At 47.3% G+C, this 16,128-nt stretch overlaps 1 protein-coding gene across 5 annotated transcripts in view; it reads right to left on the reverse strand.

Moving 5' to 3' along the window:
• lpin1a (lipin 1a) overlaps positions 1-16,128 on the reverse strand; it is a 50,062-nt gene that overhangs the window by 19,730 nt on the left and 14,204 nt on the right. For all 5 annotated transcript variants that reach the window (XM_029675119.2, XM_029675117.2, XM_029675116.2 and 2 more), the window contains exons 2-4: positions 14,065-14,265; positions 13,326-13,421; positions 2,536-2,858 (exon numbers count right to left, since the gene is read on the reverse strand). In XM_029675119.2, coding sequence (XP_029530979.2) covers positions 2,536-2,858; positions 13,326-13,421; positions 14,065-14,265 — 620 coding nt within the window. The remainder of the gene's footprint in view (positions 1-2,535; positions 2,859-13,325; positions 13,422-14,064; positions 14,266-16,128) is intronic.

Below are 16,128 nucleotides of genomic sequence, written 5' to 3' on the forward strand. Positions count from 1 at the left end.
ATGACCTTCTGATCCAAATCAGTCAGGTTTCAAGACTAGTCATTCAACTGAGACTGCTCTTCTCTGTATCACGGAGGCGCTCCGCACTGCTAAAGCTAACACTCTCTCCTCTGCTCTCATCCTTCTAGACCTATCGGCTGCCTTCGATACTGTGAACCATCAGATCCTCCTCTCCACCCTCTCCGAGTTGGGCATCTCCGGCGCGGCCCACGCTTGGATTGCGTCCTACCTGACAGGTCGCTCCTACCAGGTGGCGTGGTGAGAATCCGTCTCCTCACCACGTGCTCTCACCACTGGTGTCCCCAGGGCTCTGTTCTAGGCCCTCTCCTATTCTCGCTATACACCAAGTCACTTGGCTCTGTCATAACCTCACATGGTCTCTCCTATCATTGCTATGCAGACGACACACAATTAATCTTCTCCTTTCCCCCTTCTGATGACCAGGTGGCGAATCGCATCTCTGCATGTCTGGCAGACATATCAGTGTGGATGACGGATCACCACCTCAAGCTGAACCTCGGCAAGACGGAGCTGCTCTTCCTCCCGGGGAAGGACTGCCCGTTCCATGATCTCGCCATCACGGTTGACAACTCCACTGTGTCCTCCTCCCAGAGCGCTAAAGAACCTTGGCGTGATCCTGGACAACACCCTGTCGTTCTCAACTAACATCAAGGCGGTGGCCCGTTCCTGTAGGTTCATGCTCTACAACATCCGCAGAGTACGACCCTGCCTCACACAGGAAGCGGCGCAGGTCCTAATCCAGGCACTTGTCATCTCCCGTCTGGATTACTGCAACTCGCTGTTGGCTGGGCTCCCTGCCTGTGCCATTAAACCCCTACAACTCATCCAGAACGCCGCAGCCCGTCTGGTGTTCAACCTTCCCAAGTTCTCTCACGTCACCCCGCTCCTCCGCTCTCTCACTGGCTTCCAGTTGAAGCTCGCATCCGCTACAAGACCATGGTGCTTGCCTACGGAGCTGTGAGGGGAACGGCACCTCAGTACCTCCAGGCTCTGATCAGGCCCTACACCCAAACAAGGGCACTGCGTTCATCCACCTCTGGCCTGCTCGCCTCCCTACCACTGAGGAAGTACAGTTCCCGCTCAGCCCAGTCAAAACTGTTCGCTGCTCTGGCCCCCCAATGGTGGAACAAACTCCCTCACGACGCCAGGACAGCGGAGTCAATCACCACCTTCCGGAGACACCTGAAACCCCACCTCTTTAAGGAATACCTAGGATAGGATAAAGTAATCATTCTCACCCCCCCTTAAAAGATTTAGATGCACTATTGTAAAGTGGCTGCTCCACTGGATGTCATAAGGTGAATGCACCAATTTGTAAGTCGCTCTGGATAAGAGCGTCTGCTAAATGACTTAAATGTAAATGTAAATGTCCTTGTTGGGACCAGCGAAACGTCCCAACTGTCTGAATTGTCCTTTTCTACTATCCTTGTGATGATTTCTGATCCCCACAAGGATAGTAAAACCAAATAAACACACACACACACATCAAATGAATGAGAGAGAATCAGGAGGGACTGAGAGAGGTCCCGTTCACCACGGTAATTAATCCACAGAGTCAGAGCGCATTGTGGGAAAAGAACGAGGCACTGGAGCATCTCCAACACGTGGGACAGAGAGCTGGTATTCACAGAGCCTGAACACAAAAACGCACACACACAGAACACAGATAATTGGGTTCACTAAAGACAGACACTGGCCACTTCAGGCTTGTTAATCCAGTCTCAGTCTCAGCCAGCACCCAACCAGCATATGGACAGACTAACAGACTGAGTGACTGACTGCACTACCAACTGTTGCTTACTACTCAGGGAGAGGGGCTGTTTGGGAAGTGATTTTGTTGTGAAGTGATCTTGTGTGTGTGTGTGTGTGTGTGTGTGTGTGTGTGTGTGCTTGCGTGCTGCGTGTGTGTGTATAGGTGTTTGTCTGTCTGTCTCAGACCTGCATGGAATGCCTGAGAACAGAGTCTGCCCCTCCCTGCTGGGTCCCACACAAACAGAGAGGAGCTGGCAGTGGTTCATGTGTTTCGCAGAAACCATTGTGATGCTGATCAGGCTTTTTTTTATACCTCTGCAGTGGAGCAAAGCTATTCTGACTCTTAACCAGAGTCTCTCTCTCTCTCTCTCTCTCTCTCTCACACATGCACGCAAAAAACACACACACGTGCATGTTCCCAAAAACCACATCTCAGAGGGATCATTCCTCTACCATACACACATATGCAGGATCGCAGAAAGAACAAACTGAGAATACCTCAACAAGACAGTGTAATCTTCTCTCTCCTCCCTACACAACCACTTGACTGCAGTCAGTAGCTGCTGATAGACAGCTGTGTGTCGCATAAACAAGCCTCGCCCTGCAATACTGGCAGACCACTCCAAACAGCCCAAATGTGACACTGTCTGTATTCAAATGAGCGTCCTGAGAACTTCACAGGATGTCACACGCACACACACACACACACACACACAAACAGCCATGCAGTGTTGATGTAAATAGTGTAATTGCTGTCATCACCTGCTACTGTTGTTGTCGTGCTCTCTCTCCTCATCAGTGCTCATGTCGATGGTGAACATGTCCTCATCCTCTGAGTACTCCCCACTCTCCTCCCGTCTCCCTCCTCCGCTTTCCCGTGCCTTCCTCCTCCTTTTCCTTCTCTTCTTCATCATCATCCCTCCTTCACCTCCTCCTCCTCCTGTGGTCTGCTGGGATCCCAGGGTCTGGACCTGGAGGGAGGCGGGGTCAGAGAGGCGAGACACACCCCTCCCCAGCTGAGCTTCCATTAGCTCCGCCCCCTGGGACACGATAGGTGACGTCGCCAGGTATGACGGAACCACTTCCTGTTGGGGACAGGAAACAGGAAGTGAGGTCATGATGAACCGTAAATGGATTGTTAAGTAAGAATTAGCCATGGAAATGACAATCAGGAGAAATTAGAATGAAATACATGTTCATATTTGATATAAAGAATAACATTCATCTTTTCAATCCCTCCTTCTAATCTTCAGGGTACACCAGGTGACTAGGCTCTCTGCAGTAGCAGTGTGTGGGTAAAATCAATGGGGAAGCCAGGGGGAAAAAGCCATATTACAACCTATGTGTTATGTTAATGTAGTTGTTTTCTGCACTATAGACCCCTTTCCAGTACACGACATGCTGACGTCACGCACATATGCGCGCGACTCTTGGCTGCAGTAAGAAACAAATCGCTATCTGCGCCCATTTAACATAGCCTTTTATTTAAAAAACACTTACGATGATGTTTTCATTCTTGCTCGAACAGTTGCTAAGATTACATTTGGTTGTGACCTTGGCAAAATAACTATTTTGGATGCAGCAGTTGTTAGCTAGAATGCTAACGCTCATTGACATAGGCTGTAGCAAAAGCTAGCTAAGGGGCATTTTTACTGGTTTTAGTTGGTGTTTTTTTAAATATAATGCGGTTGCTTTGCAATGATGACACAAAACATTATATTAAGCAGAACATTCATACGAGCCTTAAAATCCAATTATAATAAGTAGTGTGAAATGCACTCGTAAGCAACATGTAAATAAATAGAGGCTTTTTTTTGCTGGAGTTCTATAAGAACTCTCCCGTGTTCTTCCACCAACTTGTGCTCAACGCCAACGTTCGCAAACACAGAAAGGGTCTATAACCCATTAGCTCATACGCAACCGCGATAAAGGCTGAGACAACAAGAAGACAACGGTCACTGTCGGCAGAATAAATTCAACCGCGCATTCGTTTCATCACAAAACTAGACAGGAACATCTGTCCGATGGAGTCTGTCCGACGAAGTCCACAAAGCATATGTAACAAACATGACCTACAGTCAAGGAAGTGATTCATGTTTTGGGTCAAGCAAGTTAATGTAAACACAAACTATTGATTTAGAACAACGGAGAGTTACCACAGGTCAAAACAAGGGCTTCCTCTGCTAACATCAGTCCAGCACCACTTCAACTTCAACATTTCAACGTCGTCTAATCACTTTAGCTTGGTCTAATGCAGGGACAACTTAAAGATAGCAAAAACGATTTAGTCCAGTCAACGTAAGCTATATATCATGTTGCTGTTCATATGGTACTGATTTCTATGTGTGTTAGTGTGTGTGTGTGTGTGTGTGTTTGCAAGTAGAAAATAACATGTTGACTCACCCTACTTGCAGAGGAATGCCAATACCTTTCTCCTCTCTTTCATGTTGCCAAAACGGTCTACTACTAGCTACATATTGACCTTCCATCCTCTCAGGCCAGGGTCACATTGTATGATTTTATGGTTGAATCAGATTCACCATTATAATCATTGGCAGGTACACCAAGTCCAAATAACCATCTCTGTCCATGGTTTATTTAGTAAAGGGAAGATTTTAGCTAGCTAGCCACCGGAGGGCAAAGACAACGAGATGGAACAATTCAAATGTTTTCAGTCAATGACATTTTACTTTTGACTTGATGTGATTGGTGTGAAGCCGAATCCAAACTGGCTTCCCTTTACACTTTTTTTGGTGGACCAGGACCATTCACAATTGAGCTTGCTCAGTTTAGCTCAACCCTGATTGGCTATTCTTTGAAAACAAAATGTATCAAGGGATGCCAAATGCTCACTGGCTTCCCTTGCATTCAATGCTATGGGCATCAACAATGTCATACTATTTTTGGCCAGACAGCATCAGATAATGAGACAGAGGGGCGCTGTTTCACTCAGTCTGAAGCTTTCTCCTGTGAGATACGTTCAGCCACTTGCGAATTGAAGGACACAGAGAGGCTTAATGAAACACAGAGGGGCTTAATACATTATTTGACATGTTTTTCTTTTCTTTTTTGTATTGGTTAATTTTTGGGGGAAGCCTGATTCCCTTGGCATCCATGAATACACACCACTGGCTCTCTGGCCAATTAGTGACATGAATCAGCCAATTAGCCAATCAGGTACAGATTAGCAGTAGTAGTAGGCCCTCTAGGCGTGTAGTTGAATAGTCCTGATCTGCAGTAAACTAGGTTGCAGCTGCAGCACTCTGTAGTACTGTGTATCATTAGAAGGTCTAGCCGTGAGAGGGATCTGTGGGTTTGGGTTTAGGAACACATACAGATGGTAAAGATTTCCTCTGCTAAGGAAATACACTAGGAGTGCAGTGTGTGTCTACAATCTTGCATAGTGTGTTTACACTTGCAATTTAAGACCCTAAGGCTACTACAGTTAGCACCAAACTAACACTGCCCACAATGCATACTATCACACACACAAGGCCACGTGCGGTCCAACGCTGTATGGACACAGACGTATTAGCAGCTAGCGCTCTGGGCACAACATGTCAGGTTACATCCTTTCACTTAATACCCTGACCCTGAAACCTACATCACACTCAACTCATCCTACTGGAATGCAATCTTGCCTCAACACCACTAAATAAAATATATGAAATGAGCACCATTATTTAGACTAAAACTGCATCACGTCTCGGGCCTGTCCAATGTCTATATGTGGATTACTCCTTGTTGTAGATTTGAATGAGTTTAGTGCATCCACCTAATCTAAACTATAGCACAACCCAAACAGGAACATGTCATTCCTAAAAAAAAAAAAATTGTTATAATATTATAATTATAATATTTTTTAAATTATTTAAAAAAATTCACATCAAATTTAAACATACACATATGGACAACAACTTACAGACCAGTGGAGGCTGTTGAGGGCAGGACGGCTCAGAATAATGGCTGGAATGGAGCGAATGGAATATTTGATACCATTCCACTTCTCCAGCCGTTACCACGTGCCTGTTCTCCCAATAAAGGTGCCACCAACCTCCTGTGTTACAGACACACACAAACAACGACTATATACTCACACCCCCATCCCTGGTGCCTGCGTTATTGTTTACCGCATGCCCTTAAATTGTACCAATTAGTTTTTCTCGGTCGCCCATACTATTTCAATATTTAAAGATAAATCATTCAATTTTTCCATTTTGTTAATGAAGAAGGATTCATGATTTATTTCCACGTTTTCAGTATAGATTTTTTCAAGATGAGTGATGAGAAGAGAATAGTCCAGCCCATTGGGTCTCATTACAACCCCATCTGCCATGTCTTGAAATATGCAGACACACAGATTAAAAGTAAGTTTACATTGTAATACTTCTGACAGCCAACTTTCTAGCTCTGGGGCAAAAAAAGTATTTAGTCAGCCACCAATTGTGCAAGTTCTCCCACTTAAAAAGATGAGAGAGGCCTGCAATTTTCATCATAGGTACACTTCAACTATGACAGACAAAATGAAAAAAAAATCCAGAAAATCACATTGTAGCATTTTTAATTAATTAATTAGCAAATTATGGTGGAAAATAAGTATTTGGTCAATAACAAACGTTTATCTCAATACTTTGTTATATACCCTTTGTTGGCAATGACAGAGATCAAACGTTTTCTGTAAGTCTTCACAAGGTTTTCACACACTGTTGCTGGTATTTTGGCCCATTCCTCCATGCAGATCTCCTCTAGAGCAGTGATGTTTTGGGGCTGTTGCTGGGCAACAAGGACTTTCAACTCCCTCCAAAGATTTTCTATGGGGTTTGTTGGGGAATAATCAGAATTGGTTGGTAACATAGGTAAGATGTTTTATATTCATCATATGTTTGTAAGTTACTTCTCATCAGAATGTTATTTTTGTATAATACTGTGGCGGGGTTGCAGTATCTGTTCTATGTCAAGACTAAGTTGCTTGGGCCGGAGAGAGGGGAGAGTTCAAGCGTGTATCTCTTGGCTCCACAATGTCTGTGTGCCAGTCAGTGTGTCTCTGTGATCTTGTCAAGATAGGATGGATTTGATATATGCCTGTTGATATGGAGGATTGGTTTATGGTTCTGAGTTTGAGAAAATAACATAGTTTAGGAGACAAAGCTGAACGATAAATTATGCCTATGCTGTCTGGCTATGTGTGTCTTTTGCTATTAAAGGATCTCAGCTGCAATGTGTAAGGGGCTCTCAGAGAATTAATTGATAGACACTGAATTGATCTGAGAGTCACAGGGTTGTGATAGAGCTCATATAATTAAAGATGGACTTTGTGATAACTAACTCTGACTTGTGTGTGGTTTGCTCTCATGATTTGGTAAATAGAGGAAATTTCCACGACAGGTTGAGATCTGGAGACTGGCTAGGCCACTCCAGGACCTTGAAATGCTTCTTACGAAGCCACTCCTTCATTGCCCGGGCGGTGTGTTTGGGATCATTGTCATGCTGAAAGACCCAGCCACGTTTCATCTTCAATGCCCTTGCTGATGGAAGGAGGTTTTCACTCAAAATCTCACGATACATGGCCCCCCTTTCCTTTACACGGATCAGTCGACCTGGTCCCTTTGCAGAAAAACAGCCCCAAAGCATGAAGTTTCCACCCCCATGCTTCACAGTAGGTATGGTGTTCTTTGGATGCAACTCAGCATTCTTTGTCCTCCAAACACGACGAGTTGAGTTTTTACCAAAAAGTTATATTTTGGTTTCATCTGACTATATGACATTCTCCCAATCTTCTTCTGGATCATCCAAATGCTCTCTAGCAAACTTCAGACGGGCCTGGACATGTACTGGCTTAAGCAGGGGGACACGCCTGGCACTTCAGGATTTGAGTCCCTGGCGGCGTAGTGTGTTACTGATGGTAGGCTTGGTTACTTTGGTCCCAGCTCTCTGCAGGTCATTCACTAGGTCCCCCGGTGTGGTTCTGGGATTTTTGCTCACCGTTCTTGTGATCATTTTGACCCCACGGGGTGAGATCTTGCGTGGAGCCCCAGATCGAGGGAGATTATCAGTGGTCTTGTATGTCTTCCATTTCCTAATAATTGCTCCCACAGTTGATTTCTTAAAACCAAGCTGCTTACCTATTGCAGATTCAGTCTTCCCAGCCTGGTGCAGGTCTACACTTTTGTTTCTGGTGTCCTTTGACAGCTCTTTGGTCTTGGCCATAGTGGACTGTTTGAGGTTGTGGACAGGTGTCTTTTATACTGATAACAAGTTCAAACAGGTGGCATTAATACAGGTAACGACTGGAGGACAGAGGAGCCTCTTCAAGAAGAAGTTACAGGTCTGTGAGAGGCAGACATCTTGCTTGTTTTTAGGTGACCAAATACTTATTTTCCACCATAATTTGCAAATAAATTCATTAAAAATCCTACAATGTGATTTTCTGGATTTTTTTTCATAGTTGAAGTGTACCTATGATGAAAATTACAGGCATCTCTCATCTTTTTAAGTGGGAGAACTTGCACAATTGGTGGCTGACTAAATACTTTTTTGCCCCACTGTATGTTAGCACAGCTGAAAAACTGTTGATCTGATTAAAGAAGCAATAAAACTTCCTCTGTCCAGTGTCTGTGTTCTTTTGCCCATCTTAATCTTTTATTTTTATTGGCCAGTCAGAGATATGGCTTTTTCTTTGCAACTCTGCCTAGAAGGCCAGCATCCCGGAGTCGCCTCTTCACTGTTGACGTTGAGACTGGTGTTTTGCGGGTACTATTTAATGAAGCTGCCAGTTAAGGACTTGTGAGGCGTCTGTTTCTCAAACTAGACACTCTAATGTACTTGTCATCTTGCTCAGTTGTGCACCGGGGCCTCCCACTCCTCTTTCTATTCTGGTTAGAGCCAGTTTGCACTGTTCTGTGAAGAGAGTAGTACCCAGCGTTGTACGAGATCTTCAGTTTCTTGGCTTTTTTTCTCTCTGATGCTCCAGATACTCAACTAGTCTAAAGAAGGACAGTTTTATTGCTTATTTAATCAGCACGACAATTTTCAGCTGTGCTAACATAATTGCAAAAGGGTTTTCTAATGATCAATTAGCCTTTTAAATATGATAAAATTGGATTAGTTAACACAACATGTCATTGGAACACAGGAGTGATGGTTGCTGATAATGGGCCTCTACACTGTATTTCTGATCAATTTGATATTATTTTAATGGACAACAAAATGTTATGTAAAAAACAATGACATTTCTAAGTGACCCCAAACTTTTGAACGGGAGTTTATATATATTTAAATACATTTTCCTTTATTATGTTCCCCTAATCCTACCATCCCTCCCCTAATTGAAGTAAACTAACGGACAACAACTCTTAGGCTTCTACTTCCAGCTTATACATACTATATACATTTGACAGACACAGTATATTTTACAATAGTTATTTTTGTTTGTTTTTAGTCCCATTCTTCAGCTCCACTCAACCCCTCCCATCTATCTCTCAGCCGTGAGTGTGGACTGTGCATAAATAGGGTTGTTTTTTCAGTGGGGCGGAGGAGGGACAGCTATGTTTAGGAGGGAGATTATTCCCAGAGGGCTAGGAGAAACAAGATATTTACAGTCCAACCAAGACACATACTGTAAAATGAAGAACCGACTGGATGTGGAAAAGATCAACAATCACTGTCAGGGAAATAGAAGCTCTACAGTGAGTCTTTGTTATTAAGAAGGAACATGTCTCTGCCTGAAAGAGGGGCATAGACTAGGGCAGAGAGGAGGTGGAGAGAGGAGGAGAGAGGAGAGATGAGGAGGAGGAGAGAGGAGAGAGGAGGAGGAGAGGAGGGAGGAGAGGAGGAGAGAGGAGAAGAGCGGAGGGAGGAGGAGGGAGGAGAGAGGAGAGAGGTGAAGAGAGGAGGAGAGAGGAGAAGAGCAGAGGGAGGAGAGAGGAGAAGAGAGGAGAGAGGAGAAGAGAGGAGAGAGGAGGAGAGAGGAGGGAGGAGAGAGCAGAAGAGAGGAGAGAGGAGGGGATAGGAGGAGAGAGGAGAGAGGAGAGGAGGAGAAGAGCGGAGGGAGGAGGGAGGAGAGAGGAGAGCGGAGGAAGGAGGGAGGAGAGAGAGAGAGGGAGGAGGGAGAGAGCAGAGAGGAGGAGAGAGGGAGGGAGGAGAGGAGGAGAGAGGAGGGAGGAGAGGAGGAGAAGAGGAGAGAGGGAGGAGAGAGTAGGAGAGAGGAGAGAAGAGGGAGGAGGAGGAGAGAGGAGAGGAGGAGAGAGGAGAAGAGTGGAGGGAGGAGGGAGGAGAGAGGAGGAGAGAGGAGAGAAGTGGAGAGAGGAGGGAGGAGAGAGGAGAAGAGCAGAGGGAGGAGAGAGGAGAGAGGAGGAGAGAGAGGGAGGAGGGAGGAGAGAGCAGAAGAGAGGAGAGAGGAGGGGATAGGAGGAGAGAGGAGAGGGATGAGGAGGAGGAGAGAGCAGAGAGGAAGAGAGGAGGAGAGAGGAGAGGAGGAGAGAGAGCAGAGGGAGGAGGGAGGAGGAGAGGAGCAGAGGAGGAGGAGGGAGGTGAGAGGAGGAAGGAGGGAGGAGAGAGCAGAGAGGAGGAGAGAGAGAGGGAGGAGGAGGAGGAGGAGAGGAGGAGAGGGAGGGAGGAGAGGAGGAGAAGAGGAGAGAGTAGGGAGGAGAGGAGGAGAGAGGAGAAGAGAGGGAGGAGAGAGGAGGGAGGAGGAGAGAGAGGAGGAGGAGAGAGGAGAGGAGGAGAGAGGAGAAGAGCAGAGGGAGGGAGGGAGGAGAGGAGAGAGAGAGAGAGGAGAAGAGAGGAGGAGAGAGGAGAGAGGAGGGAGGAGAGGAGGAGAGAGGAGGAGAGAGGAGAAGAGCGGAGAGAAGGATGGAGGAGAGAGGAGAAGCGCGGAGGGAGGAGAGAGGAGGCAGGAGAGGAGGAGAGAGGAGGAGAGAGGAGAAGAGCGGAGGGAGGATGGAGGAGAGAGGAGAAGAGCGGAGGGAGGAGAGAGGAGGCAGGAGAGGAGGCAGGAGAGGGAGGAGAGAGGGAGGGAGGAGGAGAGAGGAGGAGAGGAGGAGAGAAGAGGAGAGAGGAGGGAGGAGAGGAGGAGGGAGGCGTGAGGAGAGAGGGAGGCGAGAGAGAGGAGGAGAGAGGAGAAGAGAGGAGAAGAGAGGAGGGAGGAGTGAGAGAAAAGTGGACTCGAGGGAGAAGTGAGGAGGGGGAGAAAATAGAGGACAAGACTGGAGGGAGAAGTGAGGAGGAGGGAGAAAGAGAAGAGAAGAGAGGAGAGAGGAGAAGAGCGGAGGGAGGAGGGAGGAGAGAGGAGGAGAGAGAGAGAGAGGAGAGGAGGAGAGAGGAGGAGAGAGGAGGAGAGAGGAGGGAGGGAGGAGAGAGGAGAGGAGAAGAGCGGAGGGAGGAGAGAGGAGAAGAGAGGAGAGAGGAGGAGAGAGGAGAGAAGAGGAGAGGGAGGAAGGAGAGGAGGAGAGAGGAGGAGAGAGGAGAAGAGCGGGGAGAGGAGAGAGGAGGAGGGAGGAGAGGGAAGAGAGATGAGGAGAGAGGAGAGAGAGAGAGGAGGGAGGAGAGGGAGAGAGGGAGGGGAGGAGAGAGGAAGGAGGGAGAGAGGAGGAGAGAGGAGGGAGGAGAGGAGGAGAGAGGATAGAGGAGGGAGGAGAGGGGAGGAGAGAGGAGGGAGGAGAGAGGACAAGAGAGGAGGGAGGAGAGGAGGAGAGAGGAGAAGAGTGGAGGGGTGGAAGGAGACTGACGGTGAGGAGATGGCTGGAAGGAGACAGAGGGTGAGGAGAGGGCTGGTAAGAGACAGACGGTAAGGAGAGGGGTGGAAGGAAGGAGACAGAAGGCGAGGAGAGGGGTTGAAGGAAGGAGAAAGAAGGCGAGGAGAGGGGTGGAAGGAAGGAGACAGAAGGTGAGGAGAGGGGTGGAAGGAAGGAGACAAGAAGGCGAGGAGAGGGGTGGAAGGAAGGAAGGAAGGAGACAGAAGGTGAGGAGAGGGGTGGAAGGAAGGAGACAGAAGGAGAGGAGAGGGGTGGAAGAAAGGAGACAGAAGGTGAGGAGAGGGGTGGAAGGAAGGAGACAGAAGGTGAGGAGAGGGGTAAGAAGGAAGGAGACAGAAGGTGAGGAGAGGGGTGGAAGGAGACAGAAGGAGAGGAGAGGTGTGGAAGGAGACAGAAGGAGAGGAGAGAGGAAAAGACAGAAGTAAAGAGGAGAGGTTGTATGGATCGAAGTCTGACTCAGACAGTCACGACAGCCCAATGAATCTAAACCCCAGATTATGACTGCTCTGTTTTACTCCCTTATTGGAGAAAAGACTAAGTATCACCCCTTCATCACTTCCCTCTCCTCCTCTCTCCTGTGTGATGTTATAACTAAAGGCTGGGAGCTGGGTGTAGCAGCTACTCTGAGAGCCACATACTAGATGAATAAATGATTGACAATAAGAACACACATCTGTAGACTGTACATCAAACAAAACGATTCAGTCTGGCATTTCCCCCTACTAATGGTTACGAATTGACTTTCAATTTGCGGATCGTAGTAAATGTCATCTATTAAAAGATTATTTTGCTCCTCCTGTCGTCTGTATCTGCATAAGACAGTGCCACAAATTTCACACTGGCACACTATTTAGTACGCATGGCTTAGTGTGTGTGTGTGTGTGTGCAAGCATGACTGTTGCATCACTTCATACTGTGTGAGATCACATCACTGAGATTCTGCCTGAAACCTTTTTGGCATGAACCTGTGACCTTTTCATAGATTCTTCATGGTTCTTGGCCGGGCTGTGTGTGTGGCCTTGGCGGGGTAAGGGGTCCATTCTGTTCCCGTCCTGTCTAGGATCCAGTTACAGCATGTGTCCTCACGGTTTGTTTCCAAAAAGCACCGTTCACATTACTGAACACGCACCAAGTCCGTCTAACAGGGTTGGATATGTTTCCTCATGACACTGCAATATTTCTGTATTTCTATTGGTTGGTTCAAGTCAGATGTCAATAAGGTGTTATGTGATTGGCTATGCTTGCAGCTAGGGGGAGATTGTGAACGTCAATTCTTCCCTGTTTGATATTGACATGAAAGCGGTGGGTCACGTTCTGAAATAGTTCATTCTATTTACATATTTACAAAGTGTAGGAGTCCACTATTTACATTTCCTGATATAGGAACTTGTACACATTGTAAATACGTAAATAGAATGCACTATTTCAGAAAGTGACCCACCGCTTGCACACACACACATATATATATATATATATATATATATTATTTGCATGCTAAAGAATGAATCACGAATCTACAGCCTTCAGAATACTGTTGTCCTGCACCTCTAATGTGTTTCCTTGTGTCTTTCATCAGAATAAACACCAAAAAACACAACGCCAGAGAGTTAAGAAGTACGATCACATGTTACATCAATTCACTTGGCTACTTCTTCTACTCTCTCTTTCAACTCTCTTTCACTCTCTCTCTCTTTAGGTTTTGTGCTGAGTGACATTCAGCATATGTTGTCCTGTGAACAATATGGGTGCTGTTTCTAGCCATGGTTATGTGTGTGTGTGTGTGTGTCACACGGTACGTACCAGTGTGTTCTCTGTCTCCTTGACGAAGAAGGCTTCTCCATTTTCCCCCAGCTTCATTTGTAGACTCACAGGCTCTCCATTGATCTCTATGTCCACCTGATACACAGAGGAAACCAGTCATCACTGTAGCTCTCTATCCCACTCTATCGCTCTCTCTCTCTTTCCTCCGCTCTACCCTCAATCACTTCCTTTCCTCTGCTCTACCCTCAATCACTTCCTTTCCTCCGCTCTACTCTCCATCCCTTCCTTTCATCCGCTCTACCCTCAATTACTTCCTTTCCTCTGCTCTACCCTCAATCACTTCCTTTCCTCTGCTCTACCCTCAATCACTTCCTTTCCTCCGCTCTACCCTCAATCACTTCCTTTCCTCCGCTCTACCCTCAATCACTTCCTTTCCTCTGCTCTACATTTCATGTCTCTCTGTATTCCTACTTCCCCATCTCCACTTCCCCATCACCATCTAAAAAACGTTCTCTGTTTCCCGGCATTTATCTGCCTCTCCAACCATCTCTACGTCCAACTCTCCTTCTTTTACATTTTTTTTATTTATCTATTTTCTATCTTTCTCTCATCCTCCTATTTCTCTGGTAACTTCCATTTCAAACTGAGCCAGGAGGACCCCCCCTCTCCCTCCCTCTTGCCAGTACTGTTAACACCCATCACTCTCTATTACCGTATGTCCTCTGCCCCAGTGCCCCTTTACCCAGATCCCCCCCGCCCCATTCCCTTGTCCTCTCACCACTTTCTCACGGGAGCGCAGCACGCCCATCTTGCCGAAGCGGACGTGGAAGGGCGAGCACTGCAGGGTGCCGTCGGGCTGCCGTACCACGATGACATCAATGCAGCCTGAAAGAGTGGCCGGGTTCAGGCCCCGGTACAGCTCCTTCACCTGCACAAACACCTGGCCCGCCAACTGGCCCACGTAGTTCATGGTCTGAGACTGAGGGAGGGTGAGAGGGTGGAGGGGAGAGAGAAATACATCAAATCTCTCATTTCCCAAACTGCCTGACGCTGATTCTTGATGATCCTGTCGAGTAATATCATGATATACCAGAGTGACGTGAATGCCTTGGGAAATATGGCTGGATTATGTTTCCCCGACTCTCTGACTGTGATTCACATTCCACTCTGACCCACCATCCTCATTCCCCTCACATCAGGTCATTATAAGGCTTTTTACTGATGCATTTATCACAATAATGCTGAAAAGCAACCAACCGTGCCTCAAAAGCCCTCTGCCGAGTCCCACGGCCCTGTGCAGAAGAAGCAGCAGAATGGAGCTGGAGTTGCATTGTAATGGAAAGCTATATTCAGCAGACAACTCTGACTAAACCGAGGCTGTATGGCTGAAGGTGCTTGAGATCCTATCTCCTCCCCTCCAAATAAACACACTGACGTTCTCATTGAAACACGTGCCTACACTCTGCATATCACACACAGACACGCACAGACACGCACTGACACACACAGACACGCACTGACACACACTGACACACACAGACACACACTGACACACACTGACACACACAGACACACACTGACACACACAGACACGCACTGACACACACAGACACGCACTGACACACACAGACACGCACTGACACACACTGACACACACAGACACGCACAGACACGCACTGACACACACTGACACGCACAGACACGCACTGACACGCACTGACACACACTGACACACACAGACACGCACAGACACACACAGACACGCACAGACACGCACAGACAAGACACACACAGACACACACTGACACACACTGACACACACAGACACACACTGACACACACAGACACACACTGACACACACAGACACGACACAGACACACACACACACAGACACGCACAGACACACACAGACACGCACAGACACGCACAGACACGCACAGACACACACAGACACACACTGACACACACTGACACACACAGACACACACTGACACACACAGACACACACTGACACGCACAGACATGCACTGACACACACAGACACGCACAGACACACACAGACACACACAGACACACACAGACATGCACTGACACGCACAGACATGCACTGACACACACAGACACGCACAGACACACACAGACACGCACAGACACGCACAGACACACACAGACACACACTGACACACACAGACACACACTGACACACACTGACACACACAGACACACACTGACACGCACAGACACACACTGACACACACTGACACACACTGACACACACAGACACGCACAGACATGCACTGACACACACAGACACGCACTGACACACACAGACACGCACTGACATGCACTGACACACACTGACACGCACAGACACACACTGACACACACTGACACGCACTGACACGCACAGACATGCACTGACACACACTGACACACACTGACACACACTGACACGCAGACACGCACATGCACTTGGGGCACAGTGCCCTCTGCTGCACTGGCATCTGAAAGGGGATTAATCAGCATGCCAGTGTCTCAGTCACAGGCGGGCAGCAACACTAATGTCCTCGAATTATCAACAGGGCCCTGGGGAGGGAGAGGAAACCGTTTCACCGGAGGCCCAATGTGAACGAAGTTAGGATTCAGACCTAATTATTCATGTAGGATAGACAAAAGACGCTTCGCTAACAGGGCAAAAGACAGAGACAACGTGTTCTGTAGAAGTCTTGACCACACAACTACAATTATTTGGGTGCAAATCTCCCTTTGACATGTGTGCCTGGTTTATGTGGAAGTCAGAGTTAAAGATGCACTCCGGGATCTTAAGCACAACAAATGTGT

This window comes from Oncorhynchus nerka, linkage group LG12 (assembly GCF_034236695.1).
Source record: "Oncorhynchus nerka isolate Pitt River linkage group LG12, Oner_Uvic_2.0, whole genome shotgun sequence".
Lineage (NCBI taxonomy): Eukaryota > Metazoa > Chordata > Actinopteri > Salmoniformes > Salmonidae > Oncorhynchus > Oncorhynchus nerka.